At 32.7% G+C, this 25,785-nt stretch overlaps 3 protein-coding genes across 3 annotated transcripts in view; 2 read left to right on the top strand and 1 right to left on the bottom strand.

Annotated features, from left to right (window-relative positions):
* Positions 1–25,785, top strand: part of LOC114330848 (replication factor C subunit 5-like) — a 44,132-nt gene that overhangs the window by 6,158 nt on the left and 12,189 nt on the right. Inside the window, exon 4 of the mRNA XM_050655685.1 lies at positions 515–677. Within this exon, the coding sequence (XP_050511642.1) occupies positions 515–677 (163 nt within the window). The remainder of the gene's footprint in view (positions 1–514; positions 678–25,785) is intronic.
* LOC114330835 (ras-related protein Rab-28-like) lies at positions 4,647–25,784 on the top strand. Its single transcript, XM_028280250.2, has 6 exons — positions 4,647–4,822; positions 17,949–18,066; positions 19,504–19,689; positions 23,677–23,797; positions 23,853–23,956; positions 25,515–25,784. Exons 2-6 carry the CDS (start codon positions 17,992–17,994, stop codon positions 25,704–25,706), a joined length of 678 nt encoding a protein of 225 aa, XP_028136051.1. The 5' UTR covers positions 4,647–4,822; positions 17,949–17,991; the 3' UTR covers positions 25,707–25,784.
* LOC114330836 (isotocin-neurophysin IT 1-like) lies at positions 4,824–17,852 on the bottom strand. Its single transcript, XM_028280251.2, has 3 exons — positions 17,670–17,852; positions 14,374–14,581; positions 4,824–5,031 (listed from the first exon to the last, which is right to left on the bottom strand). The coding sequence occupies exons 1-3, from the start codon at positions 17,808–17,810 to the stop codon at positions 4,910–4,912; spliced, it is 471 nt and encodes a 156-aa protein (XP_028136052.1). The 5' UTR covers positions 17,811–17,852; the 3' UTR covers positions 4,824–4,909.

The following is a 25,785-nucleotide window of genomic DNA, read 5'->3' as shown; positions in this document are numbered from 1 at the left end:
TTCGCTAAAATACTTACTTTTTGAGTTATCTGCGAAGAACCGTCAAAAAACATGTTTTTTTTTTTGTTAAAAAATGAACATATTCATTCGCAAATAACTCGAAAAGTATTAACTTAGTGAAAAAACTCTATAGAACAAAAGTTACTTAGAATTAGTCATATTATACAATTTCGGAATTATTTTGAACATATATTTTTTTACCCCCGAGAAAATATTTTCACCCCGTATTTCCCAATTTTTGTAAAATGGAGAGGATGTAGAATTGTAAACTTTTTCTTATATAATAATAGACAATTTCAACTACCTATTCCCAAATTTTCATCCTTCCTTTATTTTTTTGGAGGTTTTCGTAAAATTTTGTGTTCGGGCCATGATCGGGCTAATGTCTTTATATGCCTTTTAAATCTTTTAGTGCCTTTCTATTTTATTCTCTCAATATTTTTGACTTTTACTGTGTAATGTTGTATGTTGCAATTTAAGTGCCTAAATATTTGTTTCCTTGCATTTGTTACAGGTCTTAGAGTTGAATGCTTCAGATGACCGAGGAATAGGCATTGTCAGAGGCCATATTCTGACATTTGCCAGTACAGGAACAATTTTCAAGTCTGGCTTCAAGCTTATTATTTTGGATGAAGCTGATGCGATGACAATGGATGCACAAAATGCACTTAGACGTAGTAAGTACATAATATTATGTTTATAGAATAATTAAATGTTTACCAAGTCTTTTTTAAGTCCATCAGTACTTTTACTATACATTCAGATATTTTTCAATTGGGTTAAAGTTTTATCAATTAGAATTAGGATTATTATCAACTAACACCTCTAGAGTTTCTTTATATGGGGCTACATGAAAATTTGTTACCACTTGTTAAAAAGTTGGTATAATGTATTTACAGTGGATTAAACAAAAATGTGTACTTAACTTTTTTAACTTCTTGTTAAAAAAAAAAACAAAAATGTGTTAAATTTTGAGTATTCCCTTTGTCTCTTCACAATGTTACGGATAGAGATAGGTCATGGTCGATCTGGATATCTTATAGCAAATAAAGCACATGTTCTAGTATTTAAAGAGTAAAATTTTGTAACCCTCAGTGTTTATTTCTAAACGAGCCATTTCTATCACTTTTTAAAAGTGCCAGTATTCAGGAATAATGACAATTATGAAAAGTATGACATCTTCTTTATACACAGCCTGCTAAAATACAAAAATAAATATCTTACCTTTAACATTAACTCGTTCAGTGCCCACGCCGACAGTGTGTCGACACGAGGGTTTTATAGAGGATACCGACGACGCACGAGTGTCGGCGGTGGTATTGCGTTACTAATAAACATTACCTCTCTCTACATTTCAATGTTTAAGCTCTCATGTTATTTCTGTTTTCTGATAGCAGTAAAATGTATTTTGAATTAAATAAATTACGCACATTCTTCTCTTTGTGTAAATTAATTTAATAAAAAAATTTTTTTGGACGTCCCATATAAATAATTATATTAATAATCCACAAGGAAAAACTTCCTATAGTTGGCTGTATACCATTAATTACAAGTGAAATTTAATAAAAAATTTTCTTCTTGGTAAAAGGTATATTAGTTTAAAAAGCCCTAAAGGGCTACAAACATATGAACAAAACGTTTTCGCTCTGTAACAAGAGCATCATCAGTGTTACAAGAACATGGTGAGCCAACCAAAAAATACAAAGGCAGGCAACCACCTCTTATAACAGAATGACCTAGTTACCTTTTGACCCACTTACAACGTGTGGGAGTCATATGTTGCCATAGGGCTATATCCTTAGGAATTTTATCCATCCTTTGGATTTTACGATGTTATCTTTTATATAAGACTTTTGTCTGTTTTTGAAAGGCTTTGACCTTTGTATTTTTTGGTTGGCTCACCATGTTCTTGTAACACTGATGATGCTCTTGTTACAGAGCGAAAACGTTTTGTTCATATGTTTGTAGCCCTTTAGGGCTTTTTAAAGTAATATACCTTTTACCAAGAAAAAAATTGTTTATTAAATTTCACTATAATTATATTAATGTTTATATTACTGAATAGAGAATTGAAGAACCTTTCAAATGAGCTAGCGCACGACCCCGATTCTCATTTAAAAAAAATCATCGATTACATCATCACGCCCAAATGGATGACATCACTAGTATGATATATATACCAAATAATCATAATTTAAAAATAAAAATCGACCTGTTTCGGGATTTATTTCTAAAGTGCCTCATTCACGAAATACTGAATTTATTCCATTTGGCTTTGTCACATTGTATAGATAGTGTAAGGTCGTCGTGAATCAGCCTGTATAATTCGCGTATACTATTTTTCTGTTCGACGACGTTGGAAAGTAGCAGCTTCCCTTGTCGCAGGCTGGCAAAAAGTGAATTATTTATTAAATATTATACATTAAATAATAAAATCAATAAAGATTCAAGTGTCAATCCCATAATTGCTTCTCTGGTGCCTGTACCTTTTCTAAAACCATATTGAGAATGACTTAGACAGATATTCTTCACACTTATTGTGAATTCGGTTATAAATTATTCGCATAAAAATCTTAGCGGCATGACTCATTAGGGATACAGTTCGATGGTCTTCACATTTTCTTGCTTTTTGTTTTTTAAGAAGAGCTAGACATATCGATGGTGAAAGTTGCCAACCTCCTATGTCAATTTTTAGCTATTTTGTTTTGTTACCCCAAATCACAGAGAAATATACATTTTTACTGTTTACAAGCTCCTATGTCGTTATTTTATATATGGTCATCTAGAAGCCAATTATTAATGAAATAACGACATAGGAACTTGTAAACAGTAAAAATACACATTTCTCTTTAATTTAGGGTAACAAAATGGTCAAAAATTGACATAGGAGGTTTATAATGTTAAGAGGTAGGTTAATTTTCTGACAGCATTATCACTTAGGTGTTTAAAATGTTGGGTTGTTGTTAGATCTTCGCCGGATGCCTTGTTGTTCTTTGCGTCTTTTATTGCCTGCATAACTTCATCGGTTAGAATATTTAATTTTCCATCTGTATCTACTTTTGGGGACTCTTCTGTTCTCTGATCACAAACAAATCTTTAAGATATTGTTCCCATATTTCTTTCTGTTTTTCAGGGTCTAATTCCATTTAGTTTTTCTTGTTTGTTGCAATAGATAAATGTTTGGGTTTCCATATTCTAGCTACTTCTTTAACCTTTTTGTGTAGTCCTCTATATTTACGCTTCATTTACAAATCTTCTACCTCTTTACATTTTTCTTTCATCCACTATTCCTTAACTTAGCTACATTCATTTTTCTCTCAATTTCCCTGTGTATCCTGTGTTTCCCTGTGTATTTTCCCTTTGTTAGGTTTTTGTTTTTTACCATCTCTCTCCTCGTCTCCTCTCTATAATTTGTAATATTTCATTTGTCATCCATGGTTTTCTTTTTGTTTGTAAAACATCAATTGTGATAAATGTCACTGAATGTTTATTTACAAAGACTTAAATTTTGTATGCGAGTCTTAAAAAGTAATCTTGCGAATATCACACGACAGGTAGTAAGAATAAATAAGTAAATAATGCTCCAGTTTGTTTCTTAAATTTGTTGCCATTCGGCAATAGTCGGGCAATAAGTTTTCGAAAAACCTTCGCATTATTATTAATTTATTCTCACTCTCATGTGATATTAATGTTGAAAACAAATAAACTCATGGAAAATGTATATTATGGTCTGACTTTCGATAGATCCGCCTGGACTATAAATAAAAATCCTTTTCATTAATGGTAGGGGAGCCCAAGCGGGGATTTTTGCAGTTACTCGAGCGCGTCAGATTAGCATATGGGAGAAACCTGGTACCCTGCAGATGAACCTCTACCATATATTGGCTCTTAACACAGGGGAGTTCGTTAAGGGGGGCCCGAAAAAAAATCTATCCTTAAAAATACTCGAAATTGTCAGATTAAGATAAGGTAAGTTAAGTACATGCAAAAGAGTGTATATTTCAAAAATCTGACGATTTGAGCCGGGGGTAAGGAAATGGGTGAGTCCCAAAATTTCACAAGAAATAAGCGAATATGTCGCGAAATAAATGACAGATCGAAAAACTAAAAAATATGTGCTCAATGTATTTTAAAAATCTATCGAATGATGCCAAACACGACTTCCCACGGAGAGGGGTGGGGGGTAAATTTAATATTTTAAATACGAATCCCGCGATATTTCGCGAAATGAACATCAGATCGAAAATCTGTAAAATACACTTATTCGATACTTTTAAAAAATCTATCGAATGGCACCAAACACGACTCCCCAAGGAGGTGGGTAGGGGGTTACTTTAAAATCTTAAATAGAAGCCCCCATTTTTTATTACAGATTTGGATTCCTTACGTAAAAATAAGTAACTTTTATTCGAAACATTTTTTCGAATTATGGATAGATGGCGTTATAATCGGAAAAAACGATTATTGGAAATGGAAAATTAAATTAAAAAATGGCAAGCGCCCACTAAAATGGAAAATTTTACTTAACTTTTTTTGGTTTTAGCACCTACTCTTCACAACCCAATAGGTCCCCATAACGCTCGAGTGACTGCACATTTAGCATACTTTGCTCCCCTACCATAAGTATCAAACAATATAAGTAATAATTATATCGTGGTGTGAAAATCGTTAGAGCTGATGTGGTCAAACGGACACATCACATCTATTAGTGACAATAACAAGTATGTTGTTTGTATCCAAAATCACCCTAGAAACCCAATACGAATCCTTAACACCACATATCCTCACATCATTCAGTTTTTATCGCTATCAAAACACTCTGGTAAGTATAAATTTTTATTGATACAAGTATTTATTAACAATTTGGTGCATTTTCGTAAATAGGATGAATTTTTCTCGTGTCATCGATCTATTTCTCGATGGTTATCTCCGCGGGGTAGGTGTTGAGGAAATTGTAGATGTCCAATCCGGAGAGGGCTTCTGCTTTTAGTTTTTCGTCGCTGGAACATTGTCGGTCGGTGTAACAGGAATCTGTAATTAAATAAATGATATTTAAAAAAATATACTTTTCAAAAAAATTAACACACCACCTTAAAAGTGGGTCATTTTTGATGTCTTCAATTTCCTAAACCTGTTGTCCAATTTAAGTGATTTTTTAACACGTTATAGCCTTATTCTTTAACAATATCGTTGTAATAATATTGTTGCTAGACAGTCAAATTGTCATTTTATACCGGGTGTACCAATAAAACTGGTGTACCAATATTTTTTTCTCTCAAAGTTCGCGTGACCCTGTGGAATATTCTAGCATTTATAAAATACTGAAATTAAAACCCACCTAGGTATAACCTCATGTTTTCTTAACATCTGATTTTTGATTCATTCGCTTATGTTGGATAATAAAAAAGTTAGGTACTTTAAAAAGGTAAAAAGTTAGGTGCCTTTGTTTTTTGTAAAAGGTATAATTTTTTTTTATTAAAATCCCTTTAAAGGGCTGCATCACAACAAAACGTTTTGGATTTTTATAAAAAATCATCATCAGTGTTAGATAAACTGGATGCTAGCTGAGCCACAAAAGAAAAATATCCGGGTAAAACCTCTTTAAATATAACATAGATGTGCATACTTTAATGAAATGCCTTATGATGGTCACATGGCAACTAGGATAATGCCCCAAGGTAATGTATTGAAATTTCCCAACACGTGGGATCCAAATAGAGTTGTTTACATTTCAATGACTTAATGGCAATCTTTATAAACGTATTTACGCAAATGCTTCGTTTTCGAGATAGGGGGTGTTGAAATTTTTCTTAGAAACTGACGATTTATTTATTGCTTTAAAACCGGTTGAGATATGCAAATATTTGGCGGGTCTTAAGAGGTAGCTATTGCGTATTTTTGAAGTTATACTTCTTTACCGGCGATAGAGGGTGAATTTTTATATGTTAAAACCTATCAGCCCGGCGCATGCGCATTATAACTTTGTTCTGATTGGATGTTCAAATGACATGTCAAAAATTATCCGATATGGCAGCTGTAGGACAGCTGTGGTTTGGAGGTAAAGGTAAACAAATGTATAATATATTAGTTTTATTGTTGTGAGAACAGAAACAAAAAAGTTTATAATATTGTAGTGACTTTTAAATAGTTTTTAAAAGCCACAGGTACGTAATAATTGTTAATGTATCATGGGTATAAACCTACCTATTTGATCTGCCAAAATACATAGTATGTAATACTTTTATTTATATAATTTGATTACCATCAAAATTTCTATCAATATTCACCTAATATATTGTTTTCTTACTCTATGTTTTGTTGTATTTTTTCAATTCTAAATCATTTCAATTCAAAATTAAAATAATTTGTCAATTTTCAAAATATCAAAATATCACAAGTTTAATCCGTTTAGTTAGTCGATCTTCGTAAATAATGACACATAGTGTCCTTGGCTAAGCGTTGAAGGCGAATTAATTCCAATACCTACCGCGCTTATCAGCGCTGGTTCGAGTCCCAATAGAAACTTTCTTTTTTGTTTTTTTTTAATACATTTTATGATTGTAAGTATATTTATTATATAATTGTATTTTCAGAAAATACGTATTTAGTTAAAAAAATTTTCGACGATGAATGTTCAGACATCATTTGTGGCTTGTTTAATGTGTTTGTGTGTGTTTTATTCTTTTATTATTTTAATTTTTGGCACTGTTCTAATAAAAATGTTTGAGAAGTAGTAAGTATAAATTAGTTTAATATTTAAACAAAATATAAATAAAATGTATATTAATTTCGTTTAAATCATATAATAGAAGTATAACTTCTTACGTGCGTACAAAGTACACACACATTCTTTTTTTCATATACAGAGTGAGTTTTATGTATGGAAACCCTCAATTATCTCGAAAACGGCTTCCACGATTTTTATAGATTTTGGTGGGTAGTGGTTTTCTAATGCGGCCGATATTCTAGTGATAATTACATTGTTGTCAGATCTTCCTTTTTTCTGAAAATGCAATGAACTTTCTTATTTCAAATAGAACACCCTGTATATTTTTTGCGTTTTGAAGTCCTTAAGAAATACTGATTGTTTTTCATGTTATATTCCCTATACCTAAATCGCATAGTTTCGGAGTTATTGCTACATTTATTTAAAAAAAAAAATTTAAACTAACTATAAAAATCAATTTTTTCGGCCCGTGTAGACATTATTTTACATTCTTTGAATCATTGGGAACAAAAAAGGTCTTTTGTAATTTTTCTCCTCTAAAGTTAATCGTTTTCGAGTTATAAACAATTTAAAACTGAAAAAAATCGAATAATCACAAATCACAATATTTTTGAAACTGCGGAGTACCCAAATTCAAGCTAAAGCCTTCTTCTAGGGGCTCGCTATAAAATTTTTTGGCACGTTTTATTCTAAAACATTGCTTTTTAATAATTGTTAATGAAGCGCATATGAGAGGACGGGCGATAACAACTAAAAAACAATATTTTAGAATGAAACAAGCTCAAATTACATATTGGTAACTAGAATAATAAAGAAAATAAGGCTTGAGCTCGAATTTGTGTACTTCGCAGTTTCAAAAATAATATTTTTGATTTGTGTTTTTGAACCTTGAACATCGTCATTGTTCGATTTTTTTTTATTTTAAATTGTTTATAACTTGAAAATGATTAACTTTGGAGAAAAATTACAAAACAACTTTTTTGTTCCTAATAGTCCAAAGAACGTAAAATAATGTGTACCGGGCCGAAAAAATTGATTTTTATAATTTGTTTAAATTTTTTTTTAATAAATGTAGCAATAACTCCGAAATCATGGCCTTTAGCTATAGGGAATATAACATCAAAAATAATCAGTATTTCTTAAGGACTTCAAAACGCAAAAAATATACAGGGTGTTCCATTTGAAATAAGAAAGTTAATTAGATTTTCAAAAAAACGGAAGATCTGACAACAATGTAATTATCACTATAATATCGGCCGCATTAGAAAACCCCTGCCCACCAAAATCTATAAAAATCGTGCAAGCCGTTTCCGAGATAATTGAGGGTTTCCGTACATAAAACTCACTCTGTATAATTAGGAATTTAATATTCACCATTGATGATCATACGGGTAGATAATATGACCCTTACGTCCGCCAATGGTGAACATAAAATTCTTAATTGTATGTCAATATATGTACAACAACGACGTCTTAAAACCGACCAAATTTCATTTGCATATCTCAACCGGTTTTAGAGCAATAAATAAATCGTCAGTTTGTAAGAAAAATTTCAACACCCCCTATCTCGGAAACGAAGCATTTGCGTACATACGTTCATAAAGCAAACTGTCATTATTTTTCCATGCAGAATTACTTCTTAAAGTTTGCCATACACCCTTAAAAACACCCTGTATTGGCGAAAAAAGCCTGGTATAGTCGGTTCGTTAAACTCAGACACAACTGGCTAGTGTTTTTAGTAAGTAATTTTGCCAATTTCGTAAAATTGGCAAAAAAAATAATTACTAAATAGTTAATAATTACTAAATAGTCAGTAAGTTTGCCAATTATTGTAAAATTGGCAAAAAACAAAAAAATTGCCTACTAAAATCACTAGCTAGTTGTGCCTGAGTTTAGCGAACCGACTATAGTACATATCTTACACTGCCTGCCTTGTTCTATCATATTTCTTCTGTCATCCACTCTATATAATTTTAAAGCAGATTCAATAAAGACCAAAAACAAAGATTTTTATGTGAATACAATAATTACTAGCGGATTGCGGACACACAAATGTTACTATCAACCCCAAAACAAATCTACCGTATTAATGTTCCGATGTTAAATTTGAGATTACCACAGCAAATCTACTTCCTTGTAAGATCTATCGATGCATTTTTAACGAATGCAGTTCACGGAATACCCGAAAAAGCTACGTGAGTTCAGATACGTAGCCTCCTTACAGTTTTTATAGACCAGGGCGCATCTGTAAAAATATTAGTACATTTGGACGTTAAGAGGTGACTCAAATTTTTTTGCAGAAATTGCGTGAAAATAACCCAAGTAATAATTAAGTTATCCTCCCTCTCAAAAAGGTCCGGAACATTGTTTAAATAATCAAAATGTCAAAAAATGAAGGAAAAATTCGATTTTTCTCTTCGTTTTTTGATTATAACTTTAAAAGTATTCATTTCCGAGAAAAGTTGTACTGACATAAAAGTTGCACAATTAAATTTCCTACAATATAGAATTGGTTAAAAATTTAAAAAATAGTCACCTTTCTTGCAAAATAGCAATAATTGCGAAAAAAACATACAAAAACAAGTATTCGCATTTTACATTTTTCAACCATTTATGCTACACTTAGGACCTTCATGTTTCACCCAGAAAAACTTTATGATACAGTAAAACAATACTGTAAATTTCATTAAGATCGGTTCAATAGATTTTGCAAAATAAATTTTTCAATCCAGCTTTCGCAAAAAAAATTCATTTTTTCAAAATGTTTCAGGATTGAAAATAAAGCAGCCAGTAAGTTGATTTTTTTTTACTTATAGAACAGTACTGTACCTTTCATTTGCAATTTGCAGAATTAAAATCTATTAACTACCAAGGCGTCAGAAATTTTTTTAAATAAACATTAATTTATTGGTGCTATGCGCAGGACAGCGGATAGTTTGCTCTGATTGGGCATTCCAATGACCTTTGATAATAATTGATACATTTTAATTTTTATTACATTTCGATATAAATAAATAGATTTGTTTATTGCAAAATAAAAACACATACTCTATCCTTTGACATAACACTTTTTTTAGCAAAAACTTTCTTTGTTCATATATTTTAACTTAGAAAATAGAAGTTTATTATTTTTAAACATATGCAATTGTTTAAACAATATTTCACAAACAATAATAAAATTAAATAAAAATAAATTTCGACCACGAGTCCAGTATTCTGTTAACCGAGATACGATAGTACCAAGCGGCGCCGCTAGGAGGAGCACTCCAACAATGCGTCTCAGAATACTTTAACGAAACGTGGTCATTTTGTACTCTAAAATAAATAATAAAATTAGTTTGTTTTTTGTGGAATTAAAATATTAAAATACAACAAAATATAGAGTAAGAAAATAATATATTAGATAAAGATTAAAAGAAATTCTGGTGGAAATCAACTTGTGTGAATCGAACACCGCTGTCCTGCGCGTAGCACCAAAAATTAATGTTTATTTAAAAAATTTCCTGACGCCGTGGTAATTAATGAATTTTAATTTTACAAATTGCAAATGAAAGGTACAGTACACTTCTATAAGCAAAAAAACAATTCAACTTGCTATCAGCTTTATTTTCAGTCCTGCAACATTTAAAATAAATGAATTTTTTTGCGAAAGCTGGCTTGCAAAATCTATTAAACTGATCTTAATGAAATTTACAGTGTTGTTTTACTATATCATAAAGTTTTTCTGGGTAAAATATGAAGGTCCTAAGTGTAGCATAAATGGTTGAAAAACGTAAAATGCGAATACTTGTTTTTATATGTTTTTTTTTCGCAATTATTGGTATTTTGCAACAAGGGTGACTATTTTTTAAATATTTAACCAATTTTTTCTACGACCGTTTAGTAATGTGCTCATTATTCGCTATTTTTGAATAGATAATAACACCTATTACTTTACCCGTGAGTAATAGTTCATTACTCACGGGCTGAAGTTATTCACGGGTCATTACTCACGGGCTGAAGTTAGGTTCAAGTAGCGAATATCACTTTTAATATTAGTCTTATATAAACTGCAAATAAAATTACTTACATTGAAATAACTTGTTTATTTAACAAAATAATTATTGTAATTATTTATATCAATAATTAACTTCGACAATTTTTTAAACGATTTTTAACTGTAACAATGCGTCCGTATATTTTTTACTTTTATACTTTGTTTACTATTATGAATTTTGACGTTTACCATTTTCAATGACAGTGACGTTAGCGTGTTTGCTGTGTTTATTGGAATTTAAAACTTATATTGTGTTTATTTTATAAAGTTATCTTGTGATATATATTTTAAGTATAACATATTATATATAGTAATATTCTTATATTATATATAGTTAAATATAAATGTGCATTATAAATTTTTAAATACGTCAAATGCTCGTTGAATAATATACTATTATAGGTCTGGATCCCGCGTATGAAAAAAAAGTTGATTAATAGCAAGCTGAAAATTTGTTAATAGCTTGAGGGTGTCTAGTCGGATAAACTTTGATATATGGGAACACTGGAACAGGGGCAGTTTTAATTGTGGAACAGGTTAAAAATTTGGAACGGTCAGACCACGAAAACGGCACATGTATTTTGTCCGACAGAACAGACTTAAACTCTCCGAACAGAGATTAAACTCTCATGCAAAAATCAGACTGCTATTTATCACCAAATGGGCGTTTTAATGAGTGGAACATGTAGAATATGTCAAATGACAGGAATTATGACAGGTGATAAATAGCAGTCTGATTTTTGCATGAGAGTTTAATCTCTGTTCGGAGAGTTTAAGTCTGTTCTGTCGGACAAAATAAATGTGCCGTTTTCGTGGTCTGACCGTTCCAAATTTTTAACCTGTTCCACAATTAAAACTACCCCTGTTCCAGTGTTTCCATATATCAAAGTTTATCCCACTAGACACCCTTAAGCTATTAACAAATTTTCAGCTTGCTATTAATCAACTTTTTTTCATACGCGGGATCCAGACCTATTATATTGTAGGAAATTTAATTACGCAACTTTTATGTCAGTGCATCTTTTCTCAGAAATGAACAGTTTTAAAGTTATAATCAAAAACCCAATAAAAAAATCGAATATCTCCTTCATATTTTGACATTTTTATTATTTAAACAATGTTCCGGACCATTTTGAGTGGGAGGATAACTCAAATATTATTATTTGAGTTATTTTCAAGCAATTTCTGCAAAAAAATTTGAGTCACCTCTCAACGTCCATCTCAAAACGATGCGCCCTGGACTATACCGTATTAATGTTCCGATGTTAAATTTGAGATTACCACAGCAAATCTACTTCCTAGTAAGATCTCTCGATGCATTTTTAACGAATTCAGTTCACGAAATTCCCGAAAAAGCTACGTGAGTTCAGATACGTAGCCTCCTTACAGTTTTTAAGCGATAATTGTGACACGAGTACCACCGGCAATTACTAAGTACCAATTACCAGATTAGAATAATCTGAAAGCTCGTAAAATTCATCATCGTTTCCAAAGACAATTGAACTAAATTTTCAAAAAGTGTGAAAAACTGGAGATATCGATATCTACACTGTTAATGACTGGATAAATGGTACTATTTGGGCCATTGATATCTAATAAAATAATAAATAAGTTAACGATTGAATTATTATGAATAAAGATTCAGTTAACTTACACACAAAAATAAACTGGCTGATGATTTAAGTAGAGGAAATTAACACATAAATATAAAGCAGATAGCAGATATACACTTCTCCAAGAAATTAACGCACCACCTTAAAAATGGGTCATTTTTGATGTCTCGAATTTCCTAAACCTGTTGTCCGATTTAAGTGATTTTTTTAATATGTTATAGGTAGCCTTACTTTTAACAATCACGCTGTAATAATATTGTTGCTAGTCAGGTAAATTGTCATTGTATACCGGGTGTACCAATAAACTGTGATTTTTTCACAAAGTTCGCTTCACCCTGTGGAATATTCTAGCCTTTTTAAAATATTTAAGTTAAAACCCAACTAACTGTAGCTTCATGTGTTCTTAAAATTCTGTTTTTTTAATTCATTCGTTTATGTTCGATAATAAAAAAGTTCGTACTTTAGTACAAGGCTAGGCTACACTGTTATTTAACAGCGAAAAATATGTAGTCCTGTCGCCAGGGGGTTACAACGGCCTCCTTTATTCAGATGGACTTACTCAAGTTTTTTTTATGTATTTTGACCCGTAGAACACGAATTTTTTAAGTTGATCCGCATGTCGATAATATTGTTATAAACAAAGAACTTGAGGAATTACATAACATCGATTTCTCGCAAAACAAAACATTTTTTTTTGTATTTTTTGGGTCATTCTAAGCAAAAAATGTTCCGACAAGTTTTTTCGTAGGATACATAGTTTTCGAGATAAACGCGGTTGAACTTTAAAAAAATCGAAAAATTGCAATATTTTAACCCGAATAACTTTTGATTAAAAAAGAAAATAGCAATTCTGCTTACTGCATTTGAAAGATCAAGTCAAATTATATCGGTTTTGCATTGCTAAAAATTATTTTTTTTTTTATTGTTAAACAAAGCTATAAACACATAGTGTTTGAGTGATGTTTTCAATGATCTCCCATTTAAAATCGAACGAGTACGTAGAGTAGATACAAGTGCAAGCGAGGCAATTTCTACGTAGCATTTATTAAAACGCATGTATTGTCCACGGGAAACAAGTGTTTATAGCTTTGGTTGACAATAAAAAAATAAATAAAAGAGTTGAGACTTCTGAGCTTCACTGATGAGGCATAAGGATGCTGAAATAGCTATATGGAGATGGTGGTCCAACTCTGAATCAAATATATAAACAAAACCTGCCTTGGTCATTTTTATCTTTTTAAAAAAATAAATTTTTAGCAATGCAAATAATCAAAACCGATATAATTTGACTTGAACTTTCAAATACGGTAAGCAGAATCGCTATTTTATTTTTTAATCAAAAGTTATTCGGGTTCAAAAATTGCAATTTTTCGATTTTCTTAAAGTTCAACCGCGTTTATCTCGAAAACTATGTATCCTACGAAAAAACTTGTAGGAACATTTTTTGCTTAGAATGACCCAAGAAATACAAAAAAATGTTTTGTTTTGCGAGAAATCGCTGTTATGTAATTCCTCAAGTTCTTTGTTTATTAACAATATTTTCGACATCCGGATCAACTGTTACCCAAAAAATTTGTGTTCTACGGGTCAACATACATAAAAAAAATTTGGGTAAGTCCATCTGAATAAAGGAGGCCGTTGTATCCCCTGGCGACAGGATTAATGGTGCTGTTAAATATAACGGATGTTACATATATGGAGCTGCTGTCAATAAAGTCACGATAGCGAATATGGGAGCTAACATGATATCAAACGATCGATAACGGTCATGGAAGTAGAAGAAGAAGAAAAGTATGGATTGCTGCAGCTAATTTTACAAGGGAAAGTAGAAGCAAAAAGCGGTCCAGGAAGACGAAGGATTTCCTGGTTCTAAAATCTACGTACGGGTTTTAACACAACTACCACAAATCTTTTCAGAGCAGCAGTTTGCAAAGTACAGAGTGTCATGATGGTCGCCAACATCTGAAACGGATAGGCAGTACAAGTAGAAGACTTACCTTGGTCGCAGCATATGTTGTCCGTTGCACATCGTCCGGTGTTTTTCCTACAGAAGCCACTGCCGGCGATGCAGGGCTCTCTTTCATGGAAGGATCCTTCTCGCTGACATCTGACAGTCTCCGGGCTACCTAACAAACATCCGAAGGGACCACAGCAAATGTTTGGACCGAAACATTGGCCGGTGTGTCCTGGGCCGCATGATATGCACTAGAGAAGAAAAAAATTATATTAGTTGTTATATTAAAATAAAAACCATATATCATTATAAATATTTAGGGAGTCCCTATGGAAGAGCATATGGACTGGACATAAACACCAAAAAAACCAAGCTAATGATCATCAGCAAGGAAAACATAACTGGAGCAAATCTGTATGTGAACCAAATGAGAATTGAACGTGTCTCACAATACAACTATTTGGGAACTATAATTAATGAGTCGTGGGACAATACTCAAGAGATTAGATGTCGCATCGGAAAGGCAAAAAGTGCATTCTTGACTATGAGCTCTGTGTTCAAGAGTCATGATCTCACCCTAGAAACAAAAATAAGGCTCCTTAAATGTTACTTGTACTCAGTGCTTCTATACGGAGTAGAAACGTGGATATTGAAAGCGGAAACTCTATCAAAACTTCAGGCTTTTGAGCTATGGTTGTACAAAAGGACCCTGAAGATACCGTGGACAGACAAAGTCACCGATGAAGAAGTGCTACGGAGGATGAACATCACCGCAGATTTGGTCAACATCGTGAAGGGCCGTAAGCCAAATGAGACATCAAGGCAGATACGAGCTACTCCAAGAAGAAGAAGAATATCCTGGTTTGCCAACCTGAGAGCATAGTATAGAAAGACCTCAACACAACTATTCCGTATAGTAGCCAACAAAATCATCATAACCAGAATGATCGCCAACTTTCGGAACGGACAAGCAACCTAAGAAGAAGAAGAAAGTCTCTGACAAAATCTGCAGTAAAGACTTTAAGTCTACAAATTTTGAGTCTGTAATAGTTTGAAAGTGCATACACTCCTTTAAACAACTGACAAAGCACAACAAAATTTTTCATCAGTTTTATAAACAAGACATGATGTTGATGCTTTCCAGATACTTGGATATTGTTTATTTGATATGTAGTACGTTCTTTAACAGTAAAATATTGCAAAACCTCTAGATTTTAAAGAACCACTTGGATTGACATGAAATTTGGCATACGCATAGCTAACAAGTCAAAGAAAAAAAGTTATATTGTGCCGATGTGTGCTTTTGCCCTGGGTTTCACCCCTTCTGGCGGGTGAAAAAATATACGTCCAAAGTAAGTCCGGAAATGGATAAATTAACTAATTTTAAGTAACTTTTGTTCTATAGAGTTTTTTCATTAAGTCAATACTTTTCGAGTTATTCTCGAGTGAATATGTTCATTTTTCAACAAAATAACCACGCTTTTAGACGGTTTTTCGCAAATAACTCAAAAAATAAGTATTTTGTCGAAAAAAAAAACACTCATAGCAAAAATATGGCCCGCAAAAAATTAAAAAAAAAAGATGTATATTTTAGGTCTCTATACCTGGTAAAAGCAGAGTTATAGCTAATGAAAAATAGGTTCATATTCGTTCAATTCCAAATGGAATACTTTAACGTGAAATAACCAAAAAATGAACCACTTTTTGGGGAAAACTCATTACAAATTATTTAAAGTGCTTAAAAAAGGTTTCATTTTTGTTTTATAAAAAAATTTCTAGCATCAAAAGTAAACAAGTTACGCTTAAAATAAAGTTAGTCCTTTTTTTTTGGTAAAAAATCGGGAAAATCACCTCCTAATTAGTATCTCAGATGAACTTAATCGTTACCACTTCACAAGTTTCTTTACTCGTGTATGCATTGGTTATATGATCTGTAAGTTTCATCGGTTCAAAGTCCTTATTTTTGCAAGAGCTGTAGTTAAAAGGGCTTGAACGAGTCACTGATCACGAGTGTATGCAAATTTAGAAACACCAAATCTTACTCAATTTTTGTCTTACAGAAAAACAAAAAAATACAAGATATTCAGAAAAGCAATACTGACTTTTTTGTTTTTTGAGATTTTTGGTATCTCTAACAATTTTTAAGTTATTTTAAAAGAAAGCATATTTTTCAAAATTAAAAATTTTAAAATTTTGTTTTAAAACCAAATTTTTTTCAAAAATAAGCACTTTGAATCGATGAAACTTACACAATATCATATAAACACAACATAAGTAAAATAATTTGTGGAGCGGTAATGATTAATTTCATTTAAATTGCCAATTAGGAGGTGACCTTCCCGATTTTTTTTGCCAAAACAAAAGGGAGCAACTTTATTTTGAGCGTAACTTGCTTAAATTTGATGCTAGAAACTTATAAAAACAGAAATAAAGCTTTTTGAAACACTTTAAAAAAGTTATAACAGGTTTTCCCCCAAAAGTGCTTTATTTTTTTGGATATTTCACGTTGAAGTATCCTATTTGAAATTTGGCGAATATGAACCTATTTTTCATTGGCTATAACTCTGGTTCTACGAGGTCCAGAGACCTCAAGCGTACACCATTTTTTTTTATATTTTTTACAGGCTATATTTTTTGCTAAGAACGTTTTTTTCGACAAAATACTTACTTTTTGAGTTAATTGCGAAAAACCGTCTAAAAACGTGGTTATTTTGTTGAAAAATGAACATATTCATTCGCAAATAACTCAAAAAGTGTTGACTTGGCCAAAAAGCTCTATAGAACAAAAGTTACTTAAAATTAGTCAGTTTATGTATTTCCGGACTTATTTTGGACATATATTTTTTTACCCCCAAGAGGTGGTGAAAGTTACCCCAGGGCAAAAGCACACATCGGCACAATATCACTTTTTTTCTTTGACATGTTAGCTATGCGTATGCCAAATTTCATCTTAATCCAAGCGGTTCTTTAAAATGTACCGCAAAAACCGTGAAAGAATGTACTAATGCACAAATTGAAAATAATTTTTACTAAAGCTTAGTTAAAGCACCTATCCAATCTTTATTAAAAAGGCCCAGAATCATTTTATTTTTCAATTTTTGTTGTTAAAAGTATTCAGCAAACATATTTAACAATCTTTTGTGGTTGCGAAGTATCAGTGACTTGATATTTTATTTCACCACGAATTTGTGAAGTGTATTATTAGCATTAAATGAAAAACTGGATAAAAAATTGTTCAAAACATACCAAAAAGTTTTACAGAAAACTAAAAATAACTGACCAGAGCTAACAAATTGTGTATATTTATATATAAAAAGTTTTTTTAATAGTAATTCTTACCGGTTTCAAATTAGATTCCATCAGACCAGTCTTCCCGCTTCTTTTGCCACCTCGAGGACAATTCGTAATCAAACAACTCTCTACATAAGTATTAGCAAATACAATAAATAAAATAGTAAAAATAATATTATTGTTCACCATATTTTCTGAGTTAAGTCTACGCGATGATGTGACTTCCCGGACCACCCGGCGGTCATATTTATACTGAATATCAACACCTACTTCTGGGGTGATAACGCACTGTGTCAAATGTGTATTGTTCTGTTGCGTTTCTTGCAGGAATTTTAAAAAGCTCCTGCCGTTGATATGATAATGAGGAGCGATGTCTGAATCGGAGGAGGACGTTTCGGATAAAAATGTAAAGATTGTTGTGCTTGGCGATCCGAATGTAGGAAAAGTGAGTATAATCCCTTTTACATTTCTTGAATATCAATCTATTGGTGTGCCTTTACAGGAAAAACATTTTTCCTGTAAAAAAAGAATAAAAATTGACTATCTTACGTTTTTTTTTTTTTGGCATGAGGATTGCTGATTTAGACCCTAATTTAGTATTAGTAATACAGGGGATAGTCATACTTGGTTGTGTTAGTAAATCGAAGCCAACCAAAATTTTTTTCGGGGTAACTATGGGTAAACTGATATCTACAAGAATATAAAGAAGTGTTGAATTCTACAAAAAAAGTTGCTCTTGTTTGATTCATGTAATTCGATCGGTTATCGAGTTATTTGCTTCTAAAAGTCCAATTAATTTTAATTTTATAATAAAAAGTAAATAAACGGCGAAACCCAAGCGACTCCATTTTCAAACAAATAAATATTTAAAAATAAAATCTTTGGATTTCTTAATTCGAAAACAGATTCTCTCTTATACCTATTCCCCATCCTTCTAAAATTTGCAAGGAATAAAGGGTGATGAATGCAGAGACATGGGGGTCTATATAGTTGCACTCCACAACTCTATATAGTTACACTCCTAAAAAGTAAATATTCAGAATGTCCACCGTTTACTTCAATATATTTTATGATCAGGTTTCTCAAATATCTCGTAATATCAAATAACCCTTGTCTTTTCTCTCTTATCCACATTCGCGGTTTCTATTTTCTGTCTCAATTCTAAAAGAGAATTAATGCTTTTTTTGTAACCTAATGCCTGCATTTGCGACCAAATTAAAAAATTCAAAGGATTGAAATCAGGACTTCTTGGTGACTAAGCAAACACACTTCCAAGACCAATCGTCAATGCTAAAATTGTTAATTTAAGTATTTACGAACCTCTAAAGAATAATGTGGTAGTGCCCTGTCGTGCAAAAACCACATGTTTTGTCTTAAGGCGAGAGGTATCTTCTTTAACCCATTTCTATCCAACTTTGGACATAGGCCTTCCCCAAATCTTTCCATTTCCGTCTGTCCTTGGCTGCGCTTTTCCAGTTAGTTCCTGCAGCTTTTACAATATCGTCCTTCCATCGGATCTGAGGTTTTCCTCTTCCTCTTCTTCCTGTCCACGGTCTCCAGTTTTGTATTTCAGCATTCCATCTTTTATCTTCCTGTCTCGCATTGTGACCCCCAATTCTCCACTTTAACCCTGTTATATGTTTAGTTACATTTTTTTTACTTTTCTTTTCTCTCTTATCCATTTGTTTGCATCCATCAAACAAATTGATAAGGCGAGAGGTATATCCTCAAGTAATTCGTGTAAATGTTCTTGAAGAAAATCTAAATACAGAGGTTCATTTAAATTGGTTGGCAGTTCAAAAGGTCCTAAAGTATTCACATATTACATATATGTATCTGGAAAATAAAAAAACTATGAGTCTAATAATTGATTGCATTGCAGACAAGCATAGTAAGAAGATTCTGCTATGACGAATTTACTAGATACTACGTTCAAACCATGGGTGCAGATTTTTATATAAAACGAATGGATCTGTCCAAGAAAAAGGAAATTACAATACGAATATCAGACATTGGAGGAATTCAACTCAATGAAAATATGCTAAGAAACTACCTCTTCAATTCAAACGTAATAATCAGTATTGTTATATGTATATAAGACTTAGAAGTAGATACGATTGTTTTTTTTAATAATATACAGTGCTAGTCAAAAGTCCCCTCCATTCCCACCTCGTATCTTTTGAAAGGTTATACTTGGAGGGAGGAAATAAACGGAAGTAGGCTTCTCAAGCAGTCATAACAGGTAACGTAATAGTAACAGATGGCGTTACTGACCCACTTGGCCGATAATTTTAAATCAGACCTTACGGCAAGTGATATCTCGTTTGAGAGATATTGAAAATATCAATTCAGTCATACTAATTTTGTTTGGATGTAAGTTGATTTTGATGAATAAATTATTAAATAAATACTAAAATTGTAGTTTCGCATTTAATTAATTAAAATTCGAACGTCCGCCTATGGTTATTTGTCAAAAAAGTTAACGTTGACGTAAAAACAACTAGAGAACATAGACATATCGCTGCTTTCGAACAAGACTGGCACAATTCAAAATTTCATGTTTTTCAGTAGAAGCAGTTAAAGTTTTTGTGTCGCAATTTATGATAAATAATATGTTTTTAGACTAGTATTATACAAGATAAAATCAAAATTTCTTTTGTTTAACATTAAAAGTTATGTAAGTCAAAATTTTACTACGGTTATCATAAATTTGTGTTTTTTTTTATTTAAAAAAAAATAGAAGTGTCGTTCTTTCAGGAAAACAAAAATACCTATATTTATGAACAAGAACGACACAAAATGAAATGGCGCAATCTTGTGTATAAAAACATCATTTTTCAATGGAACTTTCCATTTTGAGTCATTGTTACAGAAATATATATATGTAAAAATTTAAAACTGCTATGAGTCTTTTTGGATTGTCACAATCTTGCATGCAAAGTTCGACACTTACCTTATAAAAGTCACGACCAAACGGACCAAACTAAATTGATACGTTTTTGTCCACAATACATATTGCGTCTTGTCAAATATGCCGATTTGCAGGAGCGCCGTCTAGCGAATACGACTGCTAATTAGATAGAGGAAACTGTAGATAAATTCTACGCCGTTTTTAAAACCTAGTGGCATAGAAAACTCTAAAATGAGAAATTTTGAGTTGTGCCGGTCTTTTTGGAAAGCAGCGATATATATTAATATTGGTTAATATATACGTCTGTGCTATGTTAGAGAATTGAAAAACGTTAACTTTTTGACAAATAACCATAGGCGGACGTTTGAATCCCTATTAATTAAATGCGAAACTATAATTTTAGTATTTCTTTAATTTATTCATCGAAATCACCTTAAATCAAAACAAAATTAGTATGATTAAATAGGTATTTTAAATACCTTTCAAACGAGATATCAATTGTAATAAGGTTCCATTTAAAATTATCGGTCAAAGTGGCTCTGCAACGTCATCTGTCACTATTAGGCCACCTGTTATGACTATTTGAGAAGCCTATGTCTGTTTATTACCTGCCTCCAAATGTCACTATTATAAGTATAAACGTTCAAAAGATACTTTTTGTGGAGGGGGCTTTTGGCTAGCACTGTACAGTATGATGCTTAATTAAGCAACAAAAAAGGAGGAAACGAAGAAAAAAATTAATTTAGATTGCGTTACTAGAAATTTTTTTATATTTGAAGGGTACAGGCAAAGAATGTTTTTTGTAAATTTTTGCAGAAAATGAGTTTCTGGTCACCTCTGTTAGCCAGCGATCTCGACTACCATTCTACAATTAATCACCGGCTATGAACGTGTTGAGTCAGGAACAACAATATATTTTAATTTCTCTAGTCAGGCTAAGAAGGTGGCAAGTCCACGCGGCTACGACGAAAAAAGTGCTATGCTCCTTCTCAGAGGCATCTTTCAGTGTGTCACAGTTTCTCGATTTCTTTCTAACGCATTAAGTTGGAAGTGGTAGAAAAAAAGGTACGTCCGTGATTAAAGTAATTTATTCTAGTTGTTAATAAATGGGCTATAATCGAACAAAAAATGATTTATGTATTATCTATACGACTATAATCTGTACAATTTATAAGACTATACATATCAAACAACGTTCCTTTTCATAAATGAAATAAACACAATTGATTTGTTTTTATACCAAATTACGATTACGCTTCTGACAACTGTCAGATTTAACTAAAATGTCATGCTATGATTCTCTAAATTCTTAAAATCATATATTACATCATTAATGAGACACTGAAAGACTGAGAAGAACTTTAAATTATAGTCGTATAGATATGTAATAGGTGGTAAATAATGGGTAAATACCTAAGTCCTAAATCATTTATTTTCCGAATATAGGAAAATAATAATTCCGAATCTATCAACAACTGGAATAAATATTATAAATGTGTATGTATCACGGACCTACTTTTTTTTCCGTCACTTGTGACGCACTGAAAGATGCCTCTGAGAAGGAGTCTATATCATGTAAACATAGGCTGATGCCATCGCTGTAATTCCAACAAATTTAGTAAATAAAGGAGTTTTTGTCAGTGCATAAATAATAAACAAACACCAGAGAGTCTGAATCTTTAAAACCATTTTTCTCGAAACTTGATATAGCACCTTCTTTGCCTGTACCCTTAATTTTTTTTACGGTGTAAAGGACCTACTTTTTTTTTCTGTCACTTGTGACGTACTGAAAGATGCCTCTGAGAAGGAGTCTATGTCATGTTGTAAACATAGGCTGATGCCATCGCTGTAACTCCAACAAATTTAGTAAATAAACGAGTTTTTGCCAGTGCATAAATAATAAACAAACACCAGAGAGTCTCAATCTTTAAAACCATTTTTCTCGAAACTTGACATAGCACCTTCTTTGCCTGTACTCTTCATTTTTTTTACGGTGTATAGAATTTGCTGTTGTCCAAACCATATTATACGGATTACCTCAATCAGTTTTGTTACTGTTGTTCAATCTGTTATACGATGTTTTATAGTAGCCCACATATTTTGATTTAGGTTAAAATCTGGTGTTTCCTGGCCATTCAAAGTTTATGTTCTTGTCTTCATCTACTTTTCTTAGTGCAGTTTCTAATCTTTGTTCTGTCAATCTTCTTTTCTACAATATTCAGTAGTCTAGCTCCCATCATCCAGCCTTCTGCGTCCAAAGTTGAACTTGGGCCTCCCCTAATTTCTTACAGTTCTGTCGGGCTTCTTGTAGCCAATTCCCGGCGACCCTTATGACGTCGTCTGTTTATCGTGTAGTTGGTATGTTTTTCCTCTGAACTCAAAATCACTCCTTTTTGCACGAAAAAAGAGTCTCTAGGCAGGAATATACGGCCTGATAAATGTTCCTTAATGTGTCTAAACCTTTGTCTTCTCTTCCTGATCCTTCTATTTAAACAGCTGACGTTACGTCTCTAGGAACTACCGTGGGTTGCCTTCTATTAGATTCTTCTTCTTCTTCTTTTACTTCTTCTAGATCTTTCGATCTGTTTTAATTCTGAAGCTGCCTTTGGTTAATTTCCTGGGAGTAGATTGCCAAATATCCCTCCATCTTTTAGGTGGTCTTCTGGGTCTTGAATCGGGCGGGTTGTTTTCTAGGGCAATTTTTGGGAGTCTATTCTCATCCATTCGTCTTACATCGTTGTACCACATCCTCTTGCTCTGACTTCCCCATCTTACAATATCTTGAATTTTGCATTGCTCTCTAATGTCTGTATTTCTCACTCTGTCCCTTCTTTTTTTCCTCACTATTGTTCTAGGGTTTTCATTTCGGCAACTTTTAGCATCTGTTTCGTTTTGTTGGTGTCTTCGTGCACTTCTATGCTATATGTCATAATCGGTCGTATGCAAGTCTTGTAGATTCTAATTTTACTATCTGTGCGCATATACTGATTTGACCAGACTATCTCCCGCAGACATCCTGACAATGCAGATGTTTTGTTGATCTGACTCCTCAGGTCCTTTACTGGGACCTGAGGTCCTACTTGGTCTATTATATTGAAAACCTTTATTAGCCTTTGTAAGTTCATAATTATTGATCGTTTTTAGATAATCATTATCGTATACGACATAACGAACTCTCAAAGTTTTGACAGCGTTCTAGTATGGTTAAACGAAGTAAGGAAAGTCGTTGAGAACTCAAAGCAAATAGCACTTTTCGGAAATAAAAGTAATACAGATATTTATCTAAAATACACAAAATATTGATATTATTATTTTTGCAGCGGACTTAGAGCACAAAAGAACGATTAGATCAGACAAAACACAAAAGTTTGTCATTGAATCTCGATTATTGAGTTTTCTAGTATCGGCCAAAACGGGAGAAAATGTAAGTATCTTAAATTCGTTTTCTTATTCATTTTCAATTTTTCACAAGCGAAAAATAATATTATATTTTGCACTGTATCAAATCTTCCATATTGTAGAATCCCTTTCGCCTTCTTTATTCGTCGTCTCCCTGCCTTATAAATTGTAAAAGGCAGATATTAAGGATACATTGGTTTCTAGATACAATGTACAATGGTTTCTAGGGAGACTGGTCGAGAGCAAAGCACGGACAGTACACGTAAATGTCTATGGAACCAACAACAATCCATCAAACTTTCTTCTCTGTTGACTTCTTAGCCTTCTGGACACCACCGTCCGGCATAACCCAGGATCCAAGAACACCAGGACACGGCGCTTGCCCCAGTGTGTTTTTCGGACTGTTTGCTTTTGCTGCCAACACAATACATTCACCTCAAACCCTGAAGAGGACAAAATCCTAAACGGGGAAGCACATTGAATCGCATTTCTTCTAAACATTATCTAGACAAGCAAATCAAACAATGTGGCTGGCTGGCTATTAAGGATGTTACCAGAAGGTGGTTCCACGACAATTTTCAGATTTATTGTTTACATCCGGGACTTCTCATTCCTTCTTAAAAAGTTGATTATGCTACTATTCTCTTCCCACCACTGCTAAATTTATATTCAGAAAGTATCTTCCAGGAAGCTCTTGTGGAATGCGAAAGCGGCATCAACCTGGTACCTGGGTCAAAAATATACGATACGCGGATAACTCGGTTTTAATAGCGGACAATATAGAAGACCTCCAAAACCTTCTTAATAAAATTGGAGAACATAGCAAGAACATGGTACTTAGCATCAACATAAGAAAGACGAAGTTCCTTATAATCAGCCGTCAATTATGTCAACATATAAGATGCATATAAACATCGAGATGTAAAGCGCGTAAGAAAATTTAAGTACCTGGGAACCTGGATATGTGAAGACTGGATGTCGGTTATGGAAATTAAATGTCGGATAGAATGGGCCAGAAGCGCTTTAATAAAATTCAGAAACGTCTTTACGAGCTCTGACTTAAGACGAAGACTTTAAAAATAAATACGATGAATAAGCTAGAGGCATTTGAGATGTGAATGTATCGACGAATTCTTAAAGTTCCCTGGACTGCACGAATAGCAAATGAAGAAATCCTGAGAAGAATTGGTATAGAACGACAACTGCTATGCACAATTAAACAGAGAAAACGACGTCCCTTGGGCACGGAATTAGAAACGAAAGATACCAATTTCTGCAAACCTAAATTGACAGAAAGATTGAAGGAAGAATAGGAGTAGGCAGGAAGAGAATGTCAAACAGGGCTAAGAAACATAAGACATCTAATACACACTGCAAGGGATAGAGAAAATGGTCAAACGTGATCGCGAATATCCATTAGTGGATTGCATAAGAAGAAGAAGAATTATTGATATAAAAGTTTATACGTTATATAAAATTACAACCTGACAACGGTGTTGTTGTTAAAATTCAATTATCATTTCTCAGAAATTAATGTCTACATTTTTGATACTCAACTATAGATTAATATAAGATTTTTTTAGGTAAACGCATCTCTGACAAATCTGATCGCCAAACATTTTGGAATACACCTAACTCGGATAGAACGAGAAAGACAAGCGCCTATCGTACAGGCCGAATTGAGTTCGCACATTGAAAAGGCAATCGGCAGTGCGAAGATTGCCCGCTACAATCATCAAAATGATGTGTCAAGTTCAGCGTGTTCTTTACAATGACTTAATTGAAAAGTTGTGTGTGGTTTGTTAAATGTGTGTTTTTTAAAGAAATTATTTTAAATAAAGAATATTTTCTGAT

This window comes from Diabrotica virgifera, chromosome 7, assembly GCF_917563875.1.
Source record: "Diabrotica virgifera virgifera chromosome 7, PGI_DIABVI_V3a".
Classification (NCBI taxonomy): domain Eukaryota; kingdom Metazoa; phylum Arthropoda; class Insecta; order Coleoptera; family Chrysomelidae; genus Diabrotica; species Diabrotica virgifera.
This window is presented reverse-complemented; position numbering and strand designations above follow the sequence as displayed.

Bases quoted from the DNA above. Each gene is read 5' to 3' on its own strand.
- LOC114330836 (XM_028280251.2), bottom strand. From the start codon at position 17,810: ATGGTGAACAATAATATTATTTTTACTATTTTATTTATTGTATTTGCT. The intron at 14,582-17,669 runs GTAAGAATTACT...TTTCTTCTCTAG, and splicing joins TGGAATCTAATTTGAAACCG to TGCATATCATGCGGCCCAGG. The intron at 5,032-14,373 runs GTAAGTCTTCTA...ATTTAATTACAG, and splicing joins CAACATATGCTGCGACCAAG to ATTCCTGTTACACCGACCGA.
- LOC114330835 (XM_028280250.2), top strand. From the start codon at position 17,992: ATGTCTGAATCGGAGGAGGACGTTTCGGATAAAAATGTAAAGATTGTT. The intron at 18,067-19,503 runs GTGAGTATAATC...ATTGCATTGCAG, and splicing joins GCGATCCGAATGTAGGAAAA to ACAAGCATAGTAAGAAGATT. The intron at 19,690-23,676 runs GTAATAATCAGT...GATCGTTTTTAG, and splicing joins ACTACCTCTTCAATTCAAAC to ATAATCATTATCGTATACGA.